The 19,390-nt window shown below is 43.4% G+C and overlaps 1 protein-coding gene across 1 annotated transcript in view; it reads right to left on the minus strand.

Annotated features, from left to right (window-relative positions):
- The window catches only part of LOC124047727 (cAMP-specific 3',5'-cyclic phosphodiesterase 4D-like), a 425,579-nt gene that overhangs the window by 58,557 nt on the left and 347,632 nt on the right, over positions 1-19,390 (minus strand). Inside the window, exons 5-8 of the mRNA XM_046368031.1 lie at positions 19,124-19,186; positions 7,309-7,345; positions 6,964-7,040; positions 5,772-5,824 (exon numbers count right to left, since the gene is read on the minus strand). Coding sequence (XP_046223987.1) covers positions 5,772-5,824; positions 6,964-7,040; positions 7,309-7,345; positions 19,124-19,186 — 230 coding nt within the window. The remainder of the gene's footprint in view (positions 1-5,771; positions 5,825-6,963; positions 7,041-7,308; positions 7,346-19,123; positions 19,187-19,390) is intronic.

A 19,390-nucleotide genomic window follows, 5' to 3' on the forward strand; every position in this document is an offset into this window, starting at 1 on the left:
TCAAATTTATGCCCTGCTAGAGCTGCGCCGGGCAACTGTAAGTACTGTTTACATCTGCTGATGTAAAAAGGGCTTCATAAATACATCTGATTTGATTTATTATTTTGAAGTGGAAACATCTAGGAACAACAACGGCTCAGCCGCAAAGTGGTAGGCTACACAAGCTCACAGTAAGAGACCAGCGAGTGCTGAAGCGCGTAGCGCGTAAAAATCATGTTGTCCTCGGTTGCAACACTGACTACCGAGTTCCAAACTGCCTCTGGAAGCAACTTCAGTCCAAGAACTGTTCTTCGGGAGCTTAAGAGGGCTTGTGGGGTGGCAGGTAGCCTAGTGGTTAGAGCATTGGGCCAGTAACAAACAGGTCACTAGATAGAATCCCCAAGCTGACAAGGCAGTTAACCCACTGTCCGTAGGCCGTCATTGTAAATAAGAATTTGTTCTTAACTGACTTGCCTAGTTAAATAAAAAAATATAAAAAAATTGCCATGCGTGTTGCCTGGAGTGGTGTAAAGCTCGCTGACATTGGACTCTGGAGCAGTGGAAACACATTCTCTGGAGTGAATTAATCACGCTTCACCATCTGGCAGTCCGACAGACAAATCTGGGTTTGGTGGATGCCAGGAGAACGCTACCTGCCTGAATGCATAGTGCCAGTTGTAAAGTTTGGTGGACAAATACTTTTCTGGGGCTGTTTTTCATGGTTCGGGCTGGGCCCCTTAGTTCCAGTGAAGGGAAATCTCAACACTACAGCATACAATAATATTTTAGACGATTCTGTGCTTCCAAATTTGTGGCAACAGTTTGGGAAGGCCCTTTCCTGTTTCAGAATGAAAATGGCCCCATGAAAAAAGCGAGGTCCATACAGAAATGGTTTGTCGAGATCGGTGTGGAAGAACTTGACTGGCCTGCACAGAGCCCTGACCTCAACCCCATCTAACACCTTTGGGATGAATTGGAACGCTGACTGTGAACCAGGCCTAATTGCCCGACCTCACTAATGCTCTTGAGGCTGAATGGAAGCAAGTTCCCGTAGCAATGCTCCAACATCTAGTGGAAAGTCTTCACAGAAGAGTGGAGGCTGTTATAGCAGCAAATGGGGGACCAACTCCATATTAATGCCCACAAATTTGGAATGAGATGCTCGCGATCCTTCACAACTTTTGGCCATGAAGTCTAGTCTAGAGCTCATCCTCCACATAATCAAGTGGAATCAATTAGTATTAGCGGGTGCCAAGGATCAAGCTGGGTCTGGATTATTCTGGTTAATGGACTAGAATGGTACCATTACGTTTCCCAGTGGCTTCTTTTACAGATCCAATACAACTTCACTATGCAACAACGGAAATGGCACGGGTACTAAACACACACACAAACTTTAGAACGTCACAAGTCCTGTGTCAGTCAGCTATGCTAGAGACACCAGTGTGGGATCATTAGATGTTCATGATAGCCCTACAATAACATGGCAAGTGGTATTCAAGGTCAAATCTGTATTACAGTCAAGCAGGAGTGAAAAAAACAGCTGAGTTAAGACAAGAAACCAATCTTAAAGACCAGTGTATTACTGCCCTTTGAATCATCAACTTTAAAGATGCTTTAGAAAGTACAACAGGGCACCTGTAAAACATGCTCTTTGCCTCCCTCTGCTGTATACATCTGGTACTGGTGTTGCAGTACCAACGCCATCACTCACCATGTAACTCCAACAGTAACACCACCATCACTCACCAATGCACCCCAGAAGTCACTACAGTCCCCAAACACTTAAAACATGTCTCCTTTTCTCCTTTATACCATGGGGCTATAACTGATCCATACATATACAGTGGGACAAAAAGTATTTAGTCAGCCACCAATTGTGCAAGTTCTCCCACTTAAAAAGATGAGAGAGGCCTGTTATTTTCATCATAGGTACATTTAAACTATGACAGACAAAATGAGAATTTAAAAAAAAGAATTTATTTGCAAATTATGGTGGAAAATAAGTATTTGGTCAATAACAAAAGTTTATCTCAATACTTTGTTATATACCCTTTGTTGGCAATGACAGAGGTCAAACGTTTTCTGTAAGTCTTCACAAGGTTTTCACACACTGTTGCTGGTATTTTGGCCCATTCCTCCATGCAGATCTCCTCTAGAGCAGTGATGTTTTGGGGCTGTTGCTGGCAACACGGACTTTCAACTCCCTCCAAAGATTTTCTATGGGGTTGAGATCAGGAGACTGGTTAGGCCACTCCAGGACCTTGAAATGCTTCTTACGAAGCCACTCCTTCATTGCCCGGGCGGTGTGTTTGGGATCATTGTCATGCTGAAAGACCCAGCCACGTTTCATCTTCAATGCCCTTGCTGATGGAAGGAGGTTTTCACTCAAAATCTCACGATACATGGCCCCATTCATTCTTTCCTTTACACGGATCAGTCGTCCTGGTCCCTTTGCAGAAAAACAGCCCCAAAGCATGATGTTTCCACCTCCATGCTTCACAGTAGGTATGGTGTGCTTTGGATGCAACTCAGCATTCTTTGTCCTCCAAACATGACGAGTTGAGTTTTTACCAAAAAGTTATATTTTGGTTTCATCTGACCATTGTCAGGATTTGGCCAGGGTTGTTCCGGTTTTTGGTCACTAGATGCCCCCATTGTGCCTTTTGACCTTTTGTTTTCCCTTGATCCCCATTATTATTTGCACCTGTGCCTCGTTTCCCCTGATTGTATTTAAACCCCTTGTTTTCCTCAGTTCTTTGCTCTGTGTTTGTATGTTAGCACCCAGCCCTAGTACTCTGTGAACTCTTGTTGATCCCGGTGGACTCTCTTGTGGAATTCTGTTTTTTGTTCTTGTTTGTTTGTTTTTGAGTATCTTTTGAGGCTTTTTGTGCTTTACCTTCCACCTTGTGGATTTACCTTTTTTGTCTTGGAGGATTACCTTTGTTCTTGTAGGATTCCTTTTGAGGTTGTGGAGTTACATGTTTTCCTGAAGAACTTCACTTTTTACTTCATTAAATACACCGTCTCAAGTACTGCTGTGTCTGCCTCATCTTCTGGGTTTTGCCGACTATTCGTGGCTCAGTTGGTTAAGTGACTGTTTCTCACTCCGGAGACCCGGGTTCGTAACCGGGTCCTGACAACCATATGACATTCTCCCAATCTTCTTCTGGATCATCCAAATGCTCTCTAGCAAACTTCAGACGGGCCTGGACATGTACTGGCTTAAGCAGGGGGGACACGTCTGGCACTGCAGGATTTGAGTTCCTGGCGGCGTAGTGTGTTACTGATGGTAGGCTTTATTACTTTGGTCCCAGCTCTCTGCAGGTCATTCATTAGGTCCCCCCGTGTGGTTCTGGGATTTTTGCTCACCGTTCTTGTGATTATTTTGACCTCACGGGGTGAGATCTTGCGTGGAACCCCAGATCGAGGGAGGTTATCAGTGGTCTTGTATGTCTTCCATTTCCTAATAATTGCTCCCACAGTTGATTTCTTCAAACCAAGCTGCTTACCTATTGCAGATTGTCTTCCCAGCCTGGTGCAGGTCTACAATTTTGTTTCTGGTGTCCTTTGACAGCTCTTTGGTCTTGGCCATAGTGGAGTTTGTAGTGTGACTGTTTGAGGTTGTGGACAGGTGTCTTTTATACTGATAACAAGTGCAAACAGGTGCCATTAATACAGGTAACGAGTGGAGGACAGAGGAGCCTCTTAAAGAAGAAGTTATATGTCTGTGAAAGCCAGAAATCTTGCTTGTTTGTAGGTGACCAAATACTTATTTTCCACCATAATTTGCAAGTAAATTAATAAAAAATCCTATAGTGTGATTTTCTGGATTTTTTTCCCTCATTTTGTCTGTCATAGTTGATGTGTACCTATGATGAAAATTACAGGCCTTTCTCATCTTTTTAAGTGGGAGAACTTGCACAATGGCTGACTAAATAATTTTTTGCCCCACTGTATATATTTATTTTCACCTTTATTTAACCAGATGGGTCCGTTGAGAACAAGTTCTCATTTACAACTGCGACCTGGACAAGATAAAGCAAAGCAGTGCGACACAAACAACACAGAGTTACACATGGGATAAACAAACATACAGTCAATAACACAATATAAAATTGTATATACAGTGTGTGCAAATATAGTAAGATTAGGGAAGTAAGGCAATAAATAGGCCATAGTGACAAAATAATTACAATTTCGCAATTATACACTGGAGTTATAGACGTGCAGAAGATGAATGTACAAGTAGAGATACTGGGGTGCGAAGGAGCAAAAAATAAATAGCAATATGGGGATGAGGTAGTTGGGTGGGCTATTTACAGATGGGCTGTGTACAGGTACAATGATTGGTAAGCTGTTCTGACAGCTGATCCTTAAAGTTAGTGAGGGAGATTAAGACTCCAGCTTCAGTGATTTTTGCAATTCATTCCCGTCATTGGCAGCAGAGAACTGGAAGGAAAGGCGGCCAAAGGAGGAGTTGGCTTTGGGGATGACCAGTGAAATATACCTGCTGGAGCACGTGCTACGGGTGGGTGCTGCTATGGTGACTGGTGAGCTGAGATAAGGCAGGGCTTTACCTAGCAAAGTCTTATAGATGACCTAGAGCCAGTGGGTCTGGCAACAAATATGAAGCGAGGGCCAGCCAACGAGAGCATACAAGTTGCAGTGGTGGGTAGTATATGGGGCTTTGGTGACAAAACGGATGGCACTGTGATAGACTACATCCATGTTGCTGAGTAGAGTGTTGGAGGCTATTTTGTATATTACGTCGCCGAAGTTGAGGATTGGTAGGATAGTCAGTTTTACGAGGCTATGTTTGGCAGCATGAGTGAAGGATGCTTTGTTGCAAAATGGGAAGCCAATTCTAGATTTAATTTTGGATTGGGGATGCTTAATGTGAGCCTGGAAGGAGAGTTTGCTGTCTAACCAGACATGACATGATTGGATAAGTGAAAGCCTATTAACCAATCCAAACCTCCCAGATCCAGATCTGTAATCATTGCAAGGAATGAAGGAAGGATGCAGGATGCACTGTATCAGAACCGAGCCAGATGTGCTCCTTGTCATATGACAAACCAACAAGACTGGGTCTTGTTCATTAGGCACCAAACAGAATAAACCTGACGTAAACAAGGAGCGACTACCTGGACTTATCTGATAAGAAATGCTCATTTCCATTTTCCGTCTCGTGCTCTTATGAATACGACACTGGACTGAGGCCAACCAAAACATTGTCCTCTGGCACGGCTCAATAGCAAATGTTCCTACATACAAACACTTCAGAGGATCAGCGTCAAACCCAATGAAACGCAGGTATGCATTCCAAGTTCAAAGTGGACAATAGAAGCCCCAAAAACATGTAAGTCCATGCACATAAGTCACTCAGAAAATTGGGAAGTGGAGTCCTCCTTCTGTAACCAAACAAATTTCCTGATTTTACTGGACAACAACACAGAAAGGTATTGTATATGCTACTGCAACGCCTGCTGGAAGATGTTTGTAGATTACCTATGATGCCCACGGAGGAAAATGGTTGGTCAATTCAATTCACTACATGGATCTTCATGTGAAAGAAAGCAACTGTCAGTTCACAGAAAGAGGTCCGCTGTCATATCAGTTCACTTGGTTTCAGTACCGCGTGTGCGCGTGTGTGCGTGTGTGTGTGTGTGTGTGTGTGTGTGTGTGTGTGTGTGTGTGTGTGTGTGTGTGTGTGTGTGTGTGTGTGTGTGTGTGTGTGTGTGTGTGTGTGTGTGTGTGTGTGTGTGTGTGTGTGTGTGTGTTGGTCTTACCTGAGAAAGAGGACTTGGTGATGGGTGGTTGTTGGTTACACATAGGGGACCGCCTGTTAAAGGTAGCCACAGAGGAATAAGGGTTTGATCAGGGATGTCTTTCCCTCTCACTCTCTCTATCGCAGTCTGTCTCTGTCTCACCCCCCCTCACTCTCTCTCTCTCTGTCTGTCTCTGTCTCACCCCCCCTCTCACTCTCTCTATCGCTGTCTGTCTCTGTCTCACCCCCTCACTCTCTCTCTCTCTGTCTGTCTCTGTCTCACCCCCTCACTCTCTCTATCTCTGTCTGTCTCTGTCTCACCCCCCCTCACTCTCTCTATCTCTGTCTGTCTCTGTCTCACCCCCCACTCACTCTCTCTCTCTCGGTCTGTCTCTGTCTCACCCCCCCCCCCCCTCACTCTCTCTCTCTCTCTCTCTGTCGTTCTCTGTCTCACCCCCCTCACTCTCTCTCTCTGTCTGTCTCTGTCCCCCCCCTCACTCTCTCTCTCTCTCTGTCTGTCTCTGTCTCACCCCCCCCTCAGTCTCTCTCTCTCTGTCTGTCTATGTCTCACCCCCTCTCACTCTCTCTCTCTCCATCTGTCTCTGTCTCACCCCCCTCACTCTCTCTCTCTCTCTCTGTCTGTCTCTGTCTCACCCCCTCACTCTCTCTCTCTCTATCTGTCTCTGTCTCACCCCCCACTCTCTCTCTCTCTCTGTCTGTCTCTGTCTCACCCCCTCACTCTCTCTCTCTGTCTGTCTCTGTCTCACCCCCCTCACTCTCTCTCCGTCTGTCTCTGTCTCACCCCCCTCTCACTCTCTCTCTCTCCGTCTGTCTCTGTCTCACCCTCCCCTCACTCTCTCTCTCTGTCTGTCTCTGTCTCACCCCCCTCTCACTCTCTCTCTGTCTGTCTCTGTCTCACCCCCTCTCACTCTCTCTCTCTCCCGTCTGTCTCTGTCTCACCCCCCTCTCACTCTCTCTCTCTCCGTCTGTCTCTGTCTCACCCTCCCCTCACTCTCTCTCTCTGTCTGTCTCTGTCTCACCCCCCCTCTCACTCTCTCTCTCTCTCCGTCTGTCTCTGTCTCACCCCACCTGTCTCTCACTCACTCACTCACTCACTCACTCACTCACTCACTCACCACTCACTCACTCACTCACTCACTCACTCACTCACTCACTCATACATTTTAGCAATACACTACAATGAATATACTCACTTGTTTGAGGCTCTATCTTGTTGCAAGTTGGTTAGTGCAGCAAAGTTATTCCGTACCGTTCTCAAACTAGCCAGTACCTACACAGGGTGGAGTACAGCGGGACACATCGGACACTATGTGACATCATGTCAACAGCAATAACGTCTATAAACAATGTCTTAGTGTATTAAAAACATGTCAGCCTTCGACATTATCTGAAGCAACTTGTACTGAGGTAAGAGTCAAGTCCTAAAAAATGATAAAGGTTTACCCATCAGGCAAAACCTGCTATATGGTTTAATGATGTCATTTTCATCAGTTTTGCCCACTGGGGCAAAAGTGAAAGTGGAGCACATGGGCACTGACCTGTGCAAATGGTGTGACTATCAAGTCGTCGCCATGGCTGTAAGAGAGGAAGAGGAAGAGGAGGAGGAAGAGGAAGATGGTGTATTTACAATGTGAAAGCATACACATCCCGGTCCTCCTATCTCATTGGAAAAAGAAATGTGAGGAAAATCAAATTCATGTTAAGATATCACATGCATTTGTCAACACAGATTAACCATATACGGAGATAGAAAAAATATATATACAATATACACTTACCCTGACAGTTTATTAGGTACACCACCCTGTTCACGAAAATGAAATGCTCCTACAGACAGTGAGTGACTTGTCCGTGGCTTGTTATATAAAGCAGGCAGACAGGCATCGAGGCATTCAGTTACTGTTAGATTGAACGTTAGAATAGGCAAAACGAGTGACCTGTGTGACTTTGAGTGTGGTATGATTGTCGGTGCCAGGCGCCCCGGATCCAGTATCTCAGAAATGGCAGCCCTCCTGGACTTTTCACGTACAACCTTGTCCAGGGTTTACTGATAATGGTGCAACAAACAAAAAACATCCAGTCAGCTTGTTGACGAGAGGTCAAATGAGAATGACAAGAATCGTGCTAGCCAACAGACGGGCCCACAAACAGAGAGATAACGGCACAATACAACAGTGGTGTGCAGAGCCACATTTCAGAACGCACAACTCCTCAGTCCTGGTCATGGATGGGCTATTTCAGCAGACAACCACACCGGGTTGTACTCCTAAGCTAAAAACAAGAAGAAGCGTCTCCAGTGGGCACGCGATCACCAACACTGGAAAATTGTAGAAGTAGAAAAACATCTCCTGATCTGATAAATCTCGGTTGCTGTTGCTTCATGTTCAGTAAGTAACATCAGTCCATGGACCCATCCTGCCTGGTATCAATGGTACAGGCTGGTGTACTGGTGTGTGGAATGTTTTACTGGCACATGTTAGTTCCCTTGATACCAATTGAGTAACAAATGTTTCCAACACTTTGTAGAATGCATGCCCTGAAGAATTCAGGCTGTTCTGGAGGCAAGATGGGTGTACCTAATAAACGGATGATTTTTTACATATATTAAAAGTAGTTGTATTGTATTGGAATATAGGGTTTGTCTGTGTGACAAAAGGTACAGCAAGGCAGGAGGAAAAGCATACGGTGTCAAATAAAGATTCAAAACATGAGTTTAATGAAAGTAGTCATCCTTTTGCACCAGTGAATGCAGAAGTATCAGATGTTTGGGGAAAGTGCGAACAGGACCGTTGATGCAGCCTGAATGCTGACATCTTGACTTAGGTCTTCTGTTGTGTTTGAAACACAATCAACTATGAAATAAAATAAGGCTAGGCCCCTTTTTTCTCAATTTCCGCCTGAATGACGTGCCCGAAGTAAACTACCTGTTGCTCAGGACCTGAAGCCAGGATATGCATATAACTGGTATCATTAGTAATAAAACACTTTTAAGTTTGTATAAATGTTAAAATAATGTAGGAGAATATAACACAATAGATATGGTAGGAGAAAATCCAAAGAAACACCAACCAGAATGTTTTTGAGAGAGACCATGCTCTTACAATGGCAAGTATAAGGGCGCACTCAATTGTATATCCCAGGATGAAATTCCTATGGCTTCCACAGGGTTTCAGCAGTCTATGTTCGAGGTTTCAGGCTTGTAACTTCCAAAACTAATAAGAAATATCAGTTTTAGTACAGGGACACAGTCTTGAAAATTTGTGTTTGTGTGCGCCATGAAGAAAGGACGCACCTGCAAAAATCAGTTTCCTATTGAACATAGTTCTTTCCGTAAGAAATATTATAGTTTGATTACATTTTAGGGTATCTGAGGAGTAAATAGAAACGTATTTTGACTTGCTGAAACAATGTTTAGGGGTAGATATTCAGATTAATTTCTATGCATGTTGCAGGAGTGGATTACTCAAAATGATGGCACCAACTAAACAGACTTTCTGGGATATAATAGAAGGATTTTATCTAACAAAACAACACTACATGTTATAGCTGGGACCCTTTGGATGACAAATCAGAGGAAGATTTTCAAAAAGTAAGAGAATATTTAATCGCTATTTGTAAATTTATGAAACGTGCCAGTGGAAAAATATTTTTATATGGGGCACCGTCCTCAAACAATCGCATGGCATGCATTCACTGTAATAGCTACTGTAAATCGGACAGTGCAGTTAAATTAACAAGAATTTAATCTTTCAACCGATATAACACACTTGTATGTACCTAAATGTTTAATATTTATAATTTTTATGATTATTTATTTGAACTGTGCGCCCGCTATACCCTTTTGCACTGAATCTATCTCTTAATGACCTTAATTATCAATTCCTCATGTGTTATAAAACCGATAAACTAGCCTATTAATATTGTTGCACTCGCTAAGTCTAGGGGTCTTAGGCCTAGTTAACTGGTCTGTAACCCTCCATATAATATCACAATGTAGCTGGAGTGTTTCGGCACTTGTCCCATTCTGTTGTTGACAACTACTGACTGTCTGTCCATATGGAGAAGCTGTGAAACTCTTAGGCAATGAAGGACGTGTACTCTCCCAAAGGTCAGGGCTAAATACATCCGCTGACAGAGAGACGAGGACAGTTACAGCCGCTAAGAAAGCTATTCTCTCTCACAGTCATTGCTTTCTATGGCCTCATCTGTCTCCCTCCATGTCGCTACTCCCTCTCTTTCTATCGTATCTCTTCCACTCTGTCTCTATTCCCCCAAGTTTTTCTACCCACTGTTGGTGTCCACAATGGAGATCTTAGTACCCTTCTCTTTCATTTCTATTGGTTTCTGTTTAACACAACCAGGGCTCTATTTGAACAAACCTAATTCAATGGGAAATCTTAGCAGGAATATTTTTGCTATTTTCACAACCAGAATTATGGGCGGAGTAGCTGGCGATGGCGAGAAAGGGCTGGGCTTTGAAGAATAAATAGGTTGAAGGTGTGTAGAGGCTTGACCCCTCCCTGTTGTTCTGTCTGTCTCACTGGCCAATAAGAATGTGATACATGGTTAAATATGTGGTTGCTTCAGGTTGTGTATTTACAGTCTTTTATATATTGCATGAAATGTTAGTCCGTTATAACACAGTTTGTTAAATAGCCTACAGAAACAAAATGTAGGCTTATCCCATATTTGCTAAATATGTTGAACATGTTTATGAACAGTAATTGCATGGCTTCAATATCAAAATATATTGTAAACATAGCATTTGCACTGATTTAGGCCTACTGTAAAATGCATTATGTCTGAGCCATGGACAAGGATTACATTCACTATTGATGAGATTTAAAAGACAGTGAATACATTTGATCAAGTTCTAATAAAACGAAACCACCACTTGTTTTAAACAGGCTATGTCTAAACATAGTTATAGGAACCATATTTGCTCCCAGTGGGCGTATAATATGTAAGAATATGGAAGGTTTTACACACATCTAAACGTTTCACAGGAGCCGGAAAAAGATCCAATCTAAAGAGAAAGGAGAAATGTCCACTCACTGCTACTGCTCCCAAATATATATATAGTTATAGCTTTCCATCGGCTGTAAAGGTGTGCGTAACTGGTGGCAGGGAAGTCAGACGCAGGAGAGCAGAACTAGGTAATAGCCGGAGCAGTTTAATATCAAAACCAACGGCATAAAGAAATAGACAACATGGGTACAAAACCCGACACGCACCAGTCAACATGTGCACAAGCACTTACAACAAACAATACCACACAAAGACATGGGGGGAACAGGTGGTTAAATACACAACAATAAATGAGGGAAATGAAAACCAGGTGTGTAGGAAAACAAGACAAAACAAATGGAAAGTGAAAAGTGGATCAATGATGGCTAGAAGACCGGTGACGCTGCCCGCCGAACGCCGCCCGAACAAGGAGAGGAACCGACTTCGGTGGAAGTCGTGACATCAGCATTGATATGGCCAGTAGTGACTGGAGTGAAAACAGACTGTAGATCAAAGTAAACAAACACATCTTTTTTTTTGCTGTTTTTTTACCCCCTTTTCCTCCTAAAGTTTGATCTTGTCTCATCACTCAGCCAATGGGCTCGGGAAGTGAAGGTCGAGTCATGCGTCCTCCGAAACATGACTCGCCAAACTACGCTTCTCAACCTCTCTTGGGTAGGGGGCAGTATTTAGAATGATGAATGAGGTGCCCAATTTAAAATGCCTGTTACTCAGGACCAGAAGCTAGGATATGCATATGTATGGTAGTATTGGATAGAAAACACTCTAAAGTTTCCAAGACTGTTACGATAATGTCTGTGAGTATAACAGAACTGACATGGCAGGCAAAAACCTGAGGAAAATCCATCCAGGACCTGGGATATTTTTGATGTGGGTACTTTTCAATTGAATGCCTATACACTATGTAATGTATTGGACCCAGATTGCAGTTCCTATGGCTTCCACTAGATGTCAACAGGCTTTAGATATTGTTTCAGGCTTGTATTCTGAAAAATTAGGAAGAATGAGACCATTTTCTAAGTGGACTGTAGAATGAACCAGAGCTGTTTCGGGCGTGTTTGACCGATTGCGCGCAGTTCGTTGTTTTTCTATTGAAGACGCTATTGTCTGGTTGAAATATTATCGATTATTTAGACAATAGACAACCTGAGGCTTAATTGTAAACATTGTTTGGCATGTTTCGACAAACTTTACCGCTACTATTAGAATGTATTTGTCTGCATGTTGTGACTGCCTTTGAGCCAGTGGATTACTGAACAAAACGAGCCAACAAAACAGAGTTTTTGGGACATAAAGAGGGACTTTATGAAACAAAACAAACATTTATTGTATAGCTGGGACTCTTGTGACTGCAACCATATGTCATGACGTTGGACTCTTTGAGTATAGCAAGCCCCATCCCCATCTCCCTGCCGCCCCCTTGCCTCCTTAAACTAGGTTCCTGTGGTCAAAGAGGTCGTAAATTCCTGAGAAGACCCCGCCACATGGTAACACAGTATAGAGAGTAGATTTTCATGGAGAACAAAGGAAATCCTTCCACCTCACAGAACTTGAGGTACGAACAAATTTCATGTTCCGGAGAAGGTAACAAAAAAGTATAAAAGATCGGTGAAGAATCCAGCTACTGGTCCATTTGTCACAACTTGGGGAAGCTCATGGGAGACGGTGTGGCCACATTACCATAACACTGTTTATATAATAGCCTCAGATATACATATATACATATATATATATAGATATATATAGATGTACATCTAATTGTATAAGATGAATGAGTGAGTATGATACTGTTAGTAAAATTGTGTAATATGATTTTGGACTGTTTATTGAAGGAAAACTCAAAAAGGGGATTGGAGTTAACTAAATCAGAGGACCGCCCCTGAGCCCAGTTAGGGTCAGGCGTCCTGGGACAGCCCTTTTCTGCCTTCCGAATAAAACCCCCATTCGGGTTTTCGATCAGCAGGCCGAGCTTACCTCAATTACGAGATGGCTAAAAGTTGCAGACCATGTTTTTCTCCATCAGGAGGACAAAGGTTCTAGACCATTGCTGAGTCTTTTAACCAAACCACGTGGTTAAACTCTTAGACTATCGATACCGACAGAATAAGAACAAGTCTTTGATATGAATTACTAATCTGCACCTAGGAATTCGGTATCATTGAACGCGAAGAACGACAACCGCCAAAACATCCATTCTATAATGAAACTAATGAATGTCACTCTGAACTATCCACTATAACCACGACAGAGAGAGAGAGAGGGAGAGAGACGGACAATCTACAAAAGAAACAAACTTTTCACCAGCGATCAAGACTACACACTGAGCGTAAATATATATATATATTGATTGCAATTGTTCCCGAATGAGTGAGCTTTCATGTGCAAAGGATTAACATTTCAATAATTATCACTCTGTAGTGACTTCTTAGTCGAACATTTCATGTAACCACATGTTTGTTTGTTTGTTTGTTTATGCATTTCTGTGAATTACTTAGTTAGTAATAAATAAATGATTTAAGACAATTGATGTATGGATGACTCATAGTGAAGACTGGGTTCATGCAGATAACCAACAATTTATGACGTTTGTAATGAGACTAACGTGAGGTAAAGTAAATAATTCATTAATTCGAAGACTAATTGATCAGATATAATATCAGAAAAGTTATTTTAGGAAATTATAACTTTGTAATCTGAATATTTTTTCTTGGTGCCCCGACTTCCTAGTAATTACGGTTACATGATTAATCAGTCTAATCGCGTAATAACTAATTACAGAGAATCTTTGATAAAAACTATCAGTCTTCAGTTAATGATAGTAAAGACACGACACACATGTGTAAGCTGGGCGATGTCCTCAGATAATCACATGGTATGCTTTTGTAAGCGGGGCACTGTCCTCAGATAATCACATGGTATGCTTTTGTAAGCGGGGCACTGTCCTCAGATAATCACATGGTATGCTTTTGTAAGCGGGGCACTGTCCTCAGATAATCACATGGTATGCTTTTGTAAGCGGGGCACTGTCCTCAGATAATCACATGGTATGCTTTTGTAAGCGGGGCACTGTCCTCAGATAATCACATGGTATGCTTTTGTAAGCGGGGCACTGTCCTCAGATAATCACATGGTATGCTTTTGTAAGCGGGGCGCTGTCCTCAGATAATCACATGGTATGCTTTTGTAAGCGGGGTGTTGTCCTCAGATAATCACATGGTATGCTTTTGTAAGCGGGGTGTTGTCCTCAGATAATCACATGGTATGCTTTTGTAAGCGGGGTGCTGTCCTCAGATAATCACATGGTATGCTTTTGTAAGCGGGGCACTGTCCTCAGATAATCACATGGTATGCTTTTGTATGCGGGGCACTGTCCTCAGATAATCACATGGTATGCTTTTGTAAGCGGGGCCCTGTCCTCAGATAATCACATGGTATGCTTTTGTAAGCGGGGTGTTGTCCTCAGATAATCACATGGTATGCTTTTGTAAGCGGGGCACTGTCCTCAGATAATCACATGGTATGCTTTTGTAAGCGAGGCACTGTCCTCAGATAATCACATGGTATGCTTTCGCCGTAAAGCCTTTTTGAAATCTGACACAGTGGCTGGATTAACAAGAAGTTAATCTTTAAACCGATGTATAACACTTTAATTTGACTATTTCTGTATTTTGAATTTGGCACTCTGCAATTTCACAGGATGTTGGCCAGGTGGGACGCTAGCGCTAAGAAGTTTTATCACCCATCCGCTTAACCCGGAAGCCAGCCGCACCAGTATGTTGGAGGAAACACTGTTTAACTGACGACCAGGGTCAGCCTGCAAGCGCCCGGCCCACCACAAGGAATCACTAGAGCGCGATAAGCCAAGTATTGCCTCATCAGCCACAACCTCCCCTAACCCGGACGACGCTGGGCCAAACCCTCCCCTAACCCGGACGACGCTGGGCCAAACCCTCCCCTAACCCGGACGACGCTGGGCCAAACCCTCCCCTAACCCGGACGACGCTGGGCCAAAACCTCCCCTAACCTGGACGACGCAGGGGCCAAACCCTCCCCTAACTCGGACGACGCCAAGTCCTGTGGGACTCCCGATCACAGCCCGTTGTGTTACAACCCGGGGGCTCGAACTTACACGTGGATTCAGCACCACAGACATCGATCGGAATTCTCGCGATTTGACAGGTCCAACAGAGGAAAGTGGAAAATGCATTTCATTGACAAAATGAGAAATGGAAAACAATAAGCAGTCTTTTAAATAACTTGATGTTCTGACACCTTTTATGCAATGGGCATAATGAGTCCAACCTTTTCACAGAAGCTGGACAAAAATCATGTACAATATGAATAAAAAAGGGTAATGTCTGTTGATTGTTTTCTGCTTGTGATATTTTCATAAACATTGGTGATTTACATATGGCTACTGTGTGGGTGTCCGATGTAGAAATTAATGCCATAACCAACTGAGTAACCGCTAAGACCAGCTTTTGGTCGGTCTTAAACATCCCTAGTTGCGCTGTCTGAAATTGGCATATTGGCGCATGTTTTTAAGGACACACGTCAAAAATAGAGCCCCCCTTCTCTCAACTATCTGTTCTATCCTAATGTTACAGTATAACTTTAGACCGTCCCCTCGCCCATACCCGGGCTCGAACCATGGACCCTAACTAAGCTAGCATTTCACATCCGTTATACTAATACTTATCTCCCTGCCTCTTTCTTTCTCAGCTCTATCAGTTTCTACCCCTCTCTGCCAAGTTCTTTCACTCTCTATCCTTCACTTTCTCCCCTCAGTAGCTCCTGACTGTCTCTTGCTTGCCCCAGAAGTGGTGTCAGAGCTACTTGGGTTAGTTTCATGGGAGAACCGATCGATTTCCCCAAATGTGTCTTTGGCCTTGGACATATTGACCCTTGCTTAGAGAATGAGGATAGTTGAGACTAGCATAGTTGTATTACTTACTGCTGTGTGAAGCTAAAGTTTGAGTTGAGCTAGAGTTTTGGCCTAAAAGGTTCTTCTTTGGCTCGTATGAGCATTTTAATGAAGACTTGTTTACAGTTGAGTTTCTGCAGATATTACAGATTTTTTTTAACAAAAACTTTCTGAGCAAATTGTTCAACAACAACGGATGAGAAGGATGAATCTTCCCCGCCACAAGTTTCTCAACTTCAAGTGTCAATTGTTTTTCAGCAACTGGTGCATAGAATCCCCTCTACTTACAAACTCAAACAGATTTTTTTATTATAAAGCTTAGCACTTCATTAAGAAACAAATGAATGGTTGGCCAAGTACTTGTCCAGTTAAGCATGTGTTAAGCTGTGGATTCCCATAACACAGAATGCATGCATTCTCTTGCTAACACAATGAAACAGTCCCATGCATGGATACCAGTGTACTCAGAGGAACCACACACAGTAGAGGAGTCGGGTGGCAGCTTCTCGATAGCTAACCCAGGAAGGTGTGCTCTTAAGCGGGCATTAGTGCAGGGAGAAGCAGGGTAGGGTAAGGGATAGAGGGGTAGGAGGCATCAGCTCATTTCCAATAGACAGAGGGACCAGTGTCTTTCAGTCCTGGAGATCTAGACAGGGTGTGCAGGTTTTTATTCTAGTCCTTCACTAATACATCTGATTCAACAGTGCTCGAACAACCCCGGAGGGCCCAAGGACCAGGATTGAACAACACTGCCTCAGAAGGTCCCTCCCAAAGGAAACATACCCTCTTCGATAGTCATTGGGCTCGCTGAAGAACCGTCCCATTTCACGCATGTTTTTTGTCGCTCGTGGTCTCATAATGGCTCCTGAGGTTTGCGGTCTGTCGAGTTTATGTGTGTGTGTGTCTGAGTGTGTGTATATGCGCGCAGGCGCAAGTTATGGCTAGTTAACTGAGCGCCCTATCACAACTGACACACAGAAAGGTCGACGTACCATGGGAAGCGTAGTGCCACTCTCACGCGCCGCTATCAGACATGGCTAGTATGGAATGTGCTACAAATAAAGCTGGCTAAACTTAGCTCCCCTGACGCTCTTGACTCCCGTACTGCACATGAAATATCACTATCAAAGTGTTCATTCAGCATAAAAGTATGTTTTCCCCCCTTAAACAGGAATTGTCCGTAAGTATTGCAAAAGAAGTTGAAAGTAGCCTGGATGTAGTAGCCTGGATGTAGTAGCCTGGATGTAGTATCGCCTGGATGTAGTATAGCCTGGATGTAGTAGCCTGGATGTAGTAGCCTGGATATAGCCTGGATGTATAGCCTGGATGTAGTATAGCTTGGATGTAGTAGCCTGGATGTAGTAGCCTGGATGTAGTATAGCCTGGATGTAGTATAGCCTGGATGTAGTAGTCTGGATGTAGTAGCCTGGATGTAGTATAGCCTGGATGTAGTAGCCTGGATGTAGTAGCCTGGATGTAGTATAGCCTGGATGTAGTATAGCCTGGATGTAGTAGCCTGACTGTTCAAGCAATCGACAAGGATAGATCATTTTCAACAAGGGCGAATTGGCTATGAAGAAACAACACACTGTCAACGGGCTATGTTGAAAGTGCCGAATCACTTTTAGGTCGTCCATCCTCAACTCTTTCAGGCCGCTGGAGACATATCAGTTACATGTTATGATGGCATCACCTGATAGCGCTCCTCCTTCCCTTTCTGCATATCGGGTGGGATTATAGTGGAAGCTCATGACAGAGCTCCCATAGGCCTTTGCATTATGCATAAATGGGGTGTCGAGTTACGGTGAGCCTCCTCCGAGCCAAATTAAAACCCCTTTGAAGACCGTTGCTCATTTTGTAGAAAAGCCACAGTCACCTTCTCAATTTCAGTTTGTCTTGCAGATTGTATCGTCATTCATTCATTTGTGCTCATCACAATTGTAGTTTTGGTTCTGATAATGTGATGGCTTTAGATGTACTGTGACATGAAATCCCATCTGAAATCCCATCTGCTGACAGACTGATGACTACACTTTCCACTTTTGTGGATGTTTGTCAAAATAAAACTGAGTTCAACATCTGTAGGTATCTTGCATCTTAATGTATTTATAAGAATTCTGAATAAATGAATGAATGTCCAGTGTACAAAAGCATCAGAACGCCTAGCTCTGGTACAGAGCGTTAGTGTGCCTTTCTCAACTACTTAGTAGAATAGTTGAGAAAGGCACACTGGACCAGAGCTACGAAACGCCTACTATTACAATGACTTCAACTCTGTTCAAATGAGGAGATGGAGAAAGTGGTAAACAAATGATCAGAATGGGGTTGGAGTTGGGGGGAGTTTCTAACACTGCTTCTTTACATGCCATGCAGTCTTCGTAAAACAAAGATGAGCATCACACATGTTAGATGAGACAACAATGTTCTGAGACCCAGAGACTAGGCCTAATCTTGAGTCTAAACCCATAAACCACACTTTGATCCATCCCTTCATGCCATGTCATTGGGATGTTCCACAGGGGTGGAAGGATCTACTAGAGTGCACCACTTAGGGAAGGATTTGGGGGGTGAGGTTTTAATGCCCAGAATACTAAACTATGTCTCTAAAACGTCAGCCTCTCTCAGGCTGTGAGTGTCAATCAAATTTAGGGAGACAAATTTCCTGAATTCTCATTCAATCTGGTCATTTGTTTTATTTGTATTTTTTTTTTACCATTCTGCGCATTAAAGATGAGGATGTATTGGAGACACGTGCGTCTAACGTGGTCTGTGATGTGAGGTGTGAGCAGCAAGGCAGAGACAGGCACAGCATTCGTCCGTAACAGCATGGTCAGCGCGTGCTGTTAGTGTGTGTGGTGGGGGCTAACACTTTAGCAGACGCCTCCGTCATAAGGCCTTCATAACACTGTCATAACATGACAATACTTGACATAATGATACCGTCATTAAACAAGCCTTTGACGTGGCAGACGAGCCACGACAGCTGTCCTCTTATGAAAACTGAGCTTTTGCCGTTGTCACCAAAACAACGTTGCATGGGAGAGCTAGCAAACTAGCTAGCTGGCTAGCTTTGTTTTTCCCAAACAGGTTCTTGGGGACCCCAAGCTATTTCACACATTTTTTCAGCTACAACACTAGCACACCTGAATCAGATATGTTTTTTTCTTGAATAGACTAAAAATGTGCAACAGCTGGGGTCCTTGACAAACAGGCTGGGTAACATTGGGATTACATAGCTAGTTTTCCCGAAACAACAGTTTGTGTTACGACTGTCAATAGTCAGGTGTCAAAAATGAACATGGTACTGATTGTGTCATAACCATGGCAGTGCATTGGCCCTTATGAAGAAGGGGTGAAACTAAGTGTTAGCGACTGGAGTTTCTCCGCAGGGCCTCACTTACTTTCCACTAATGACGGGCTCAGACCGTCGTGAGGTCAGGCCTGGCCTCTGCAGGTGGTTATTCCTATCGATAAGAACACAAAATGGAGGACACTGAGCGAGTCAGTTTTGTTGCGTCATTCAAGGTCTCTGTCTTGCGTCATTTCAACATATTTTGCCCAGTTTATCCCGCTGGGAGGTCAGATAGTCTGATGAATGACTTTCTGTCCAGATGGTCTTAGATAGGTCAGTATGACACCAATGGAGTTAGACCTCGGTGCAACAGAGG

This window comes from Oncorhynchus gorbuscha, linkage group LG11 (genome assembly GCF_021184085.1).
Source record: "Oncorhynchus gorbuscha isolate QuinsamMale2020 ecotype Even-year linkage group LG11, OgorEven_v1.0, whole genome shotgun sequence".
Classification (NCBI taxonomy): Eukaryota; Metazoa; Chordata; class Actinopteri; order Salmoniformes; family Salmonidae; genus Oncorhynchus; species Oncorhynchus gorbuscha.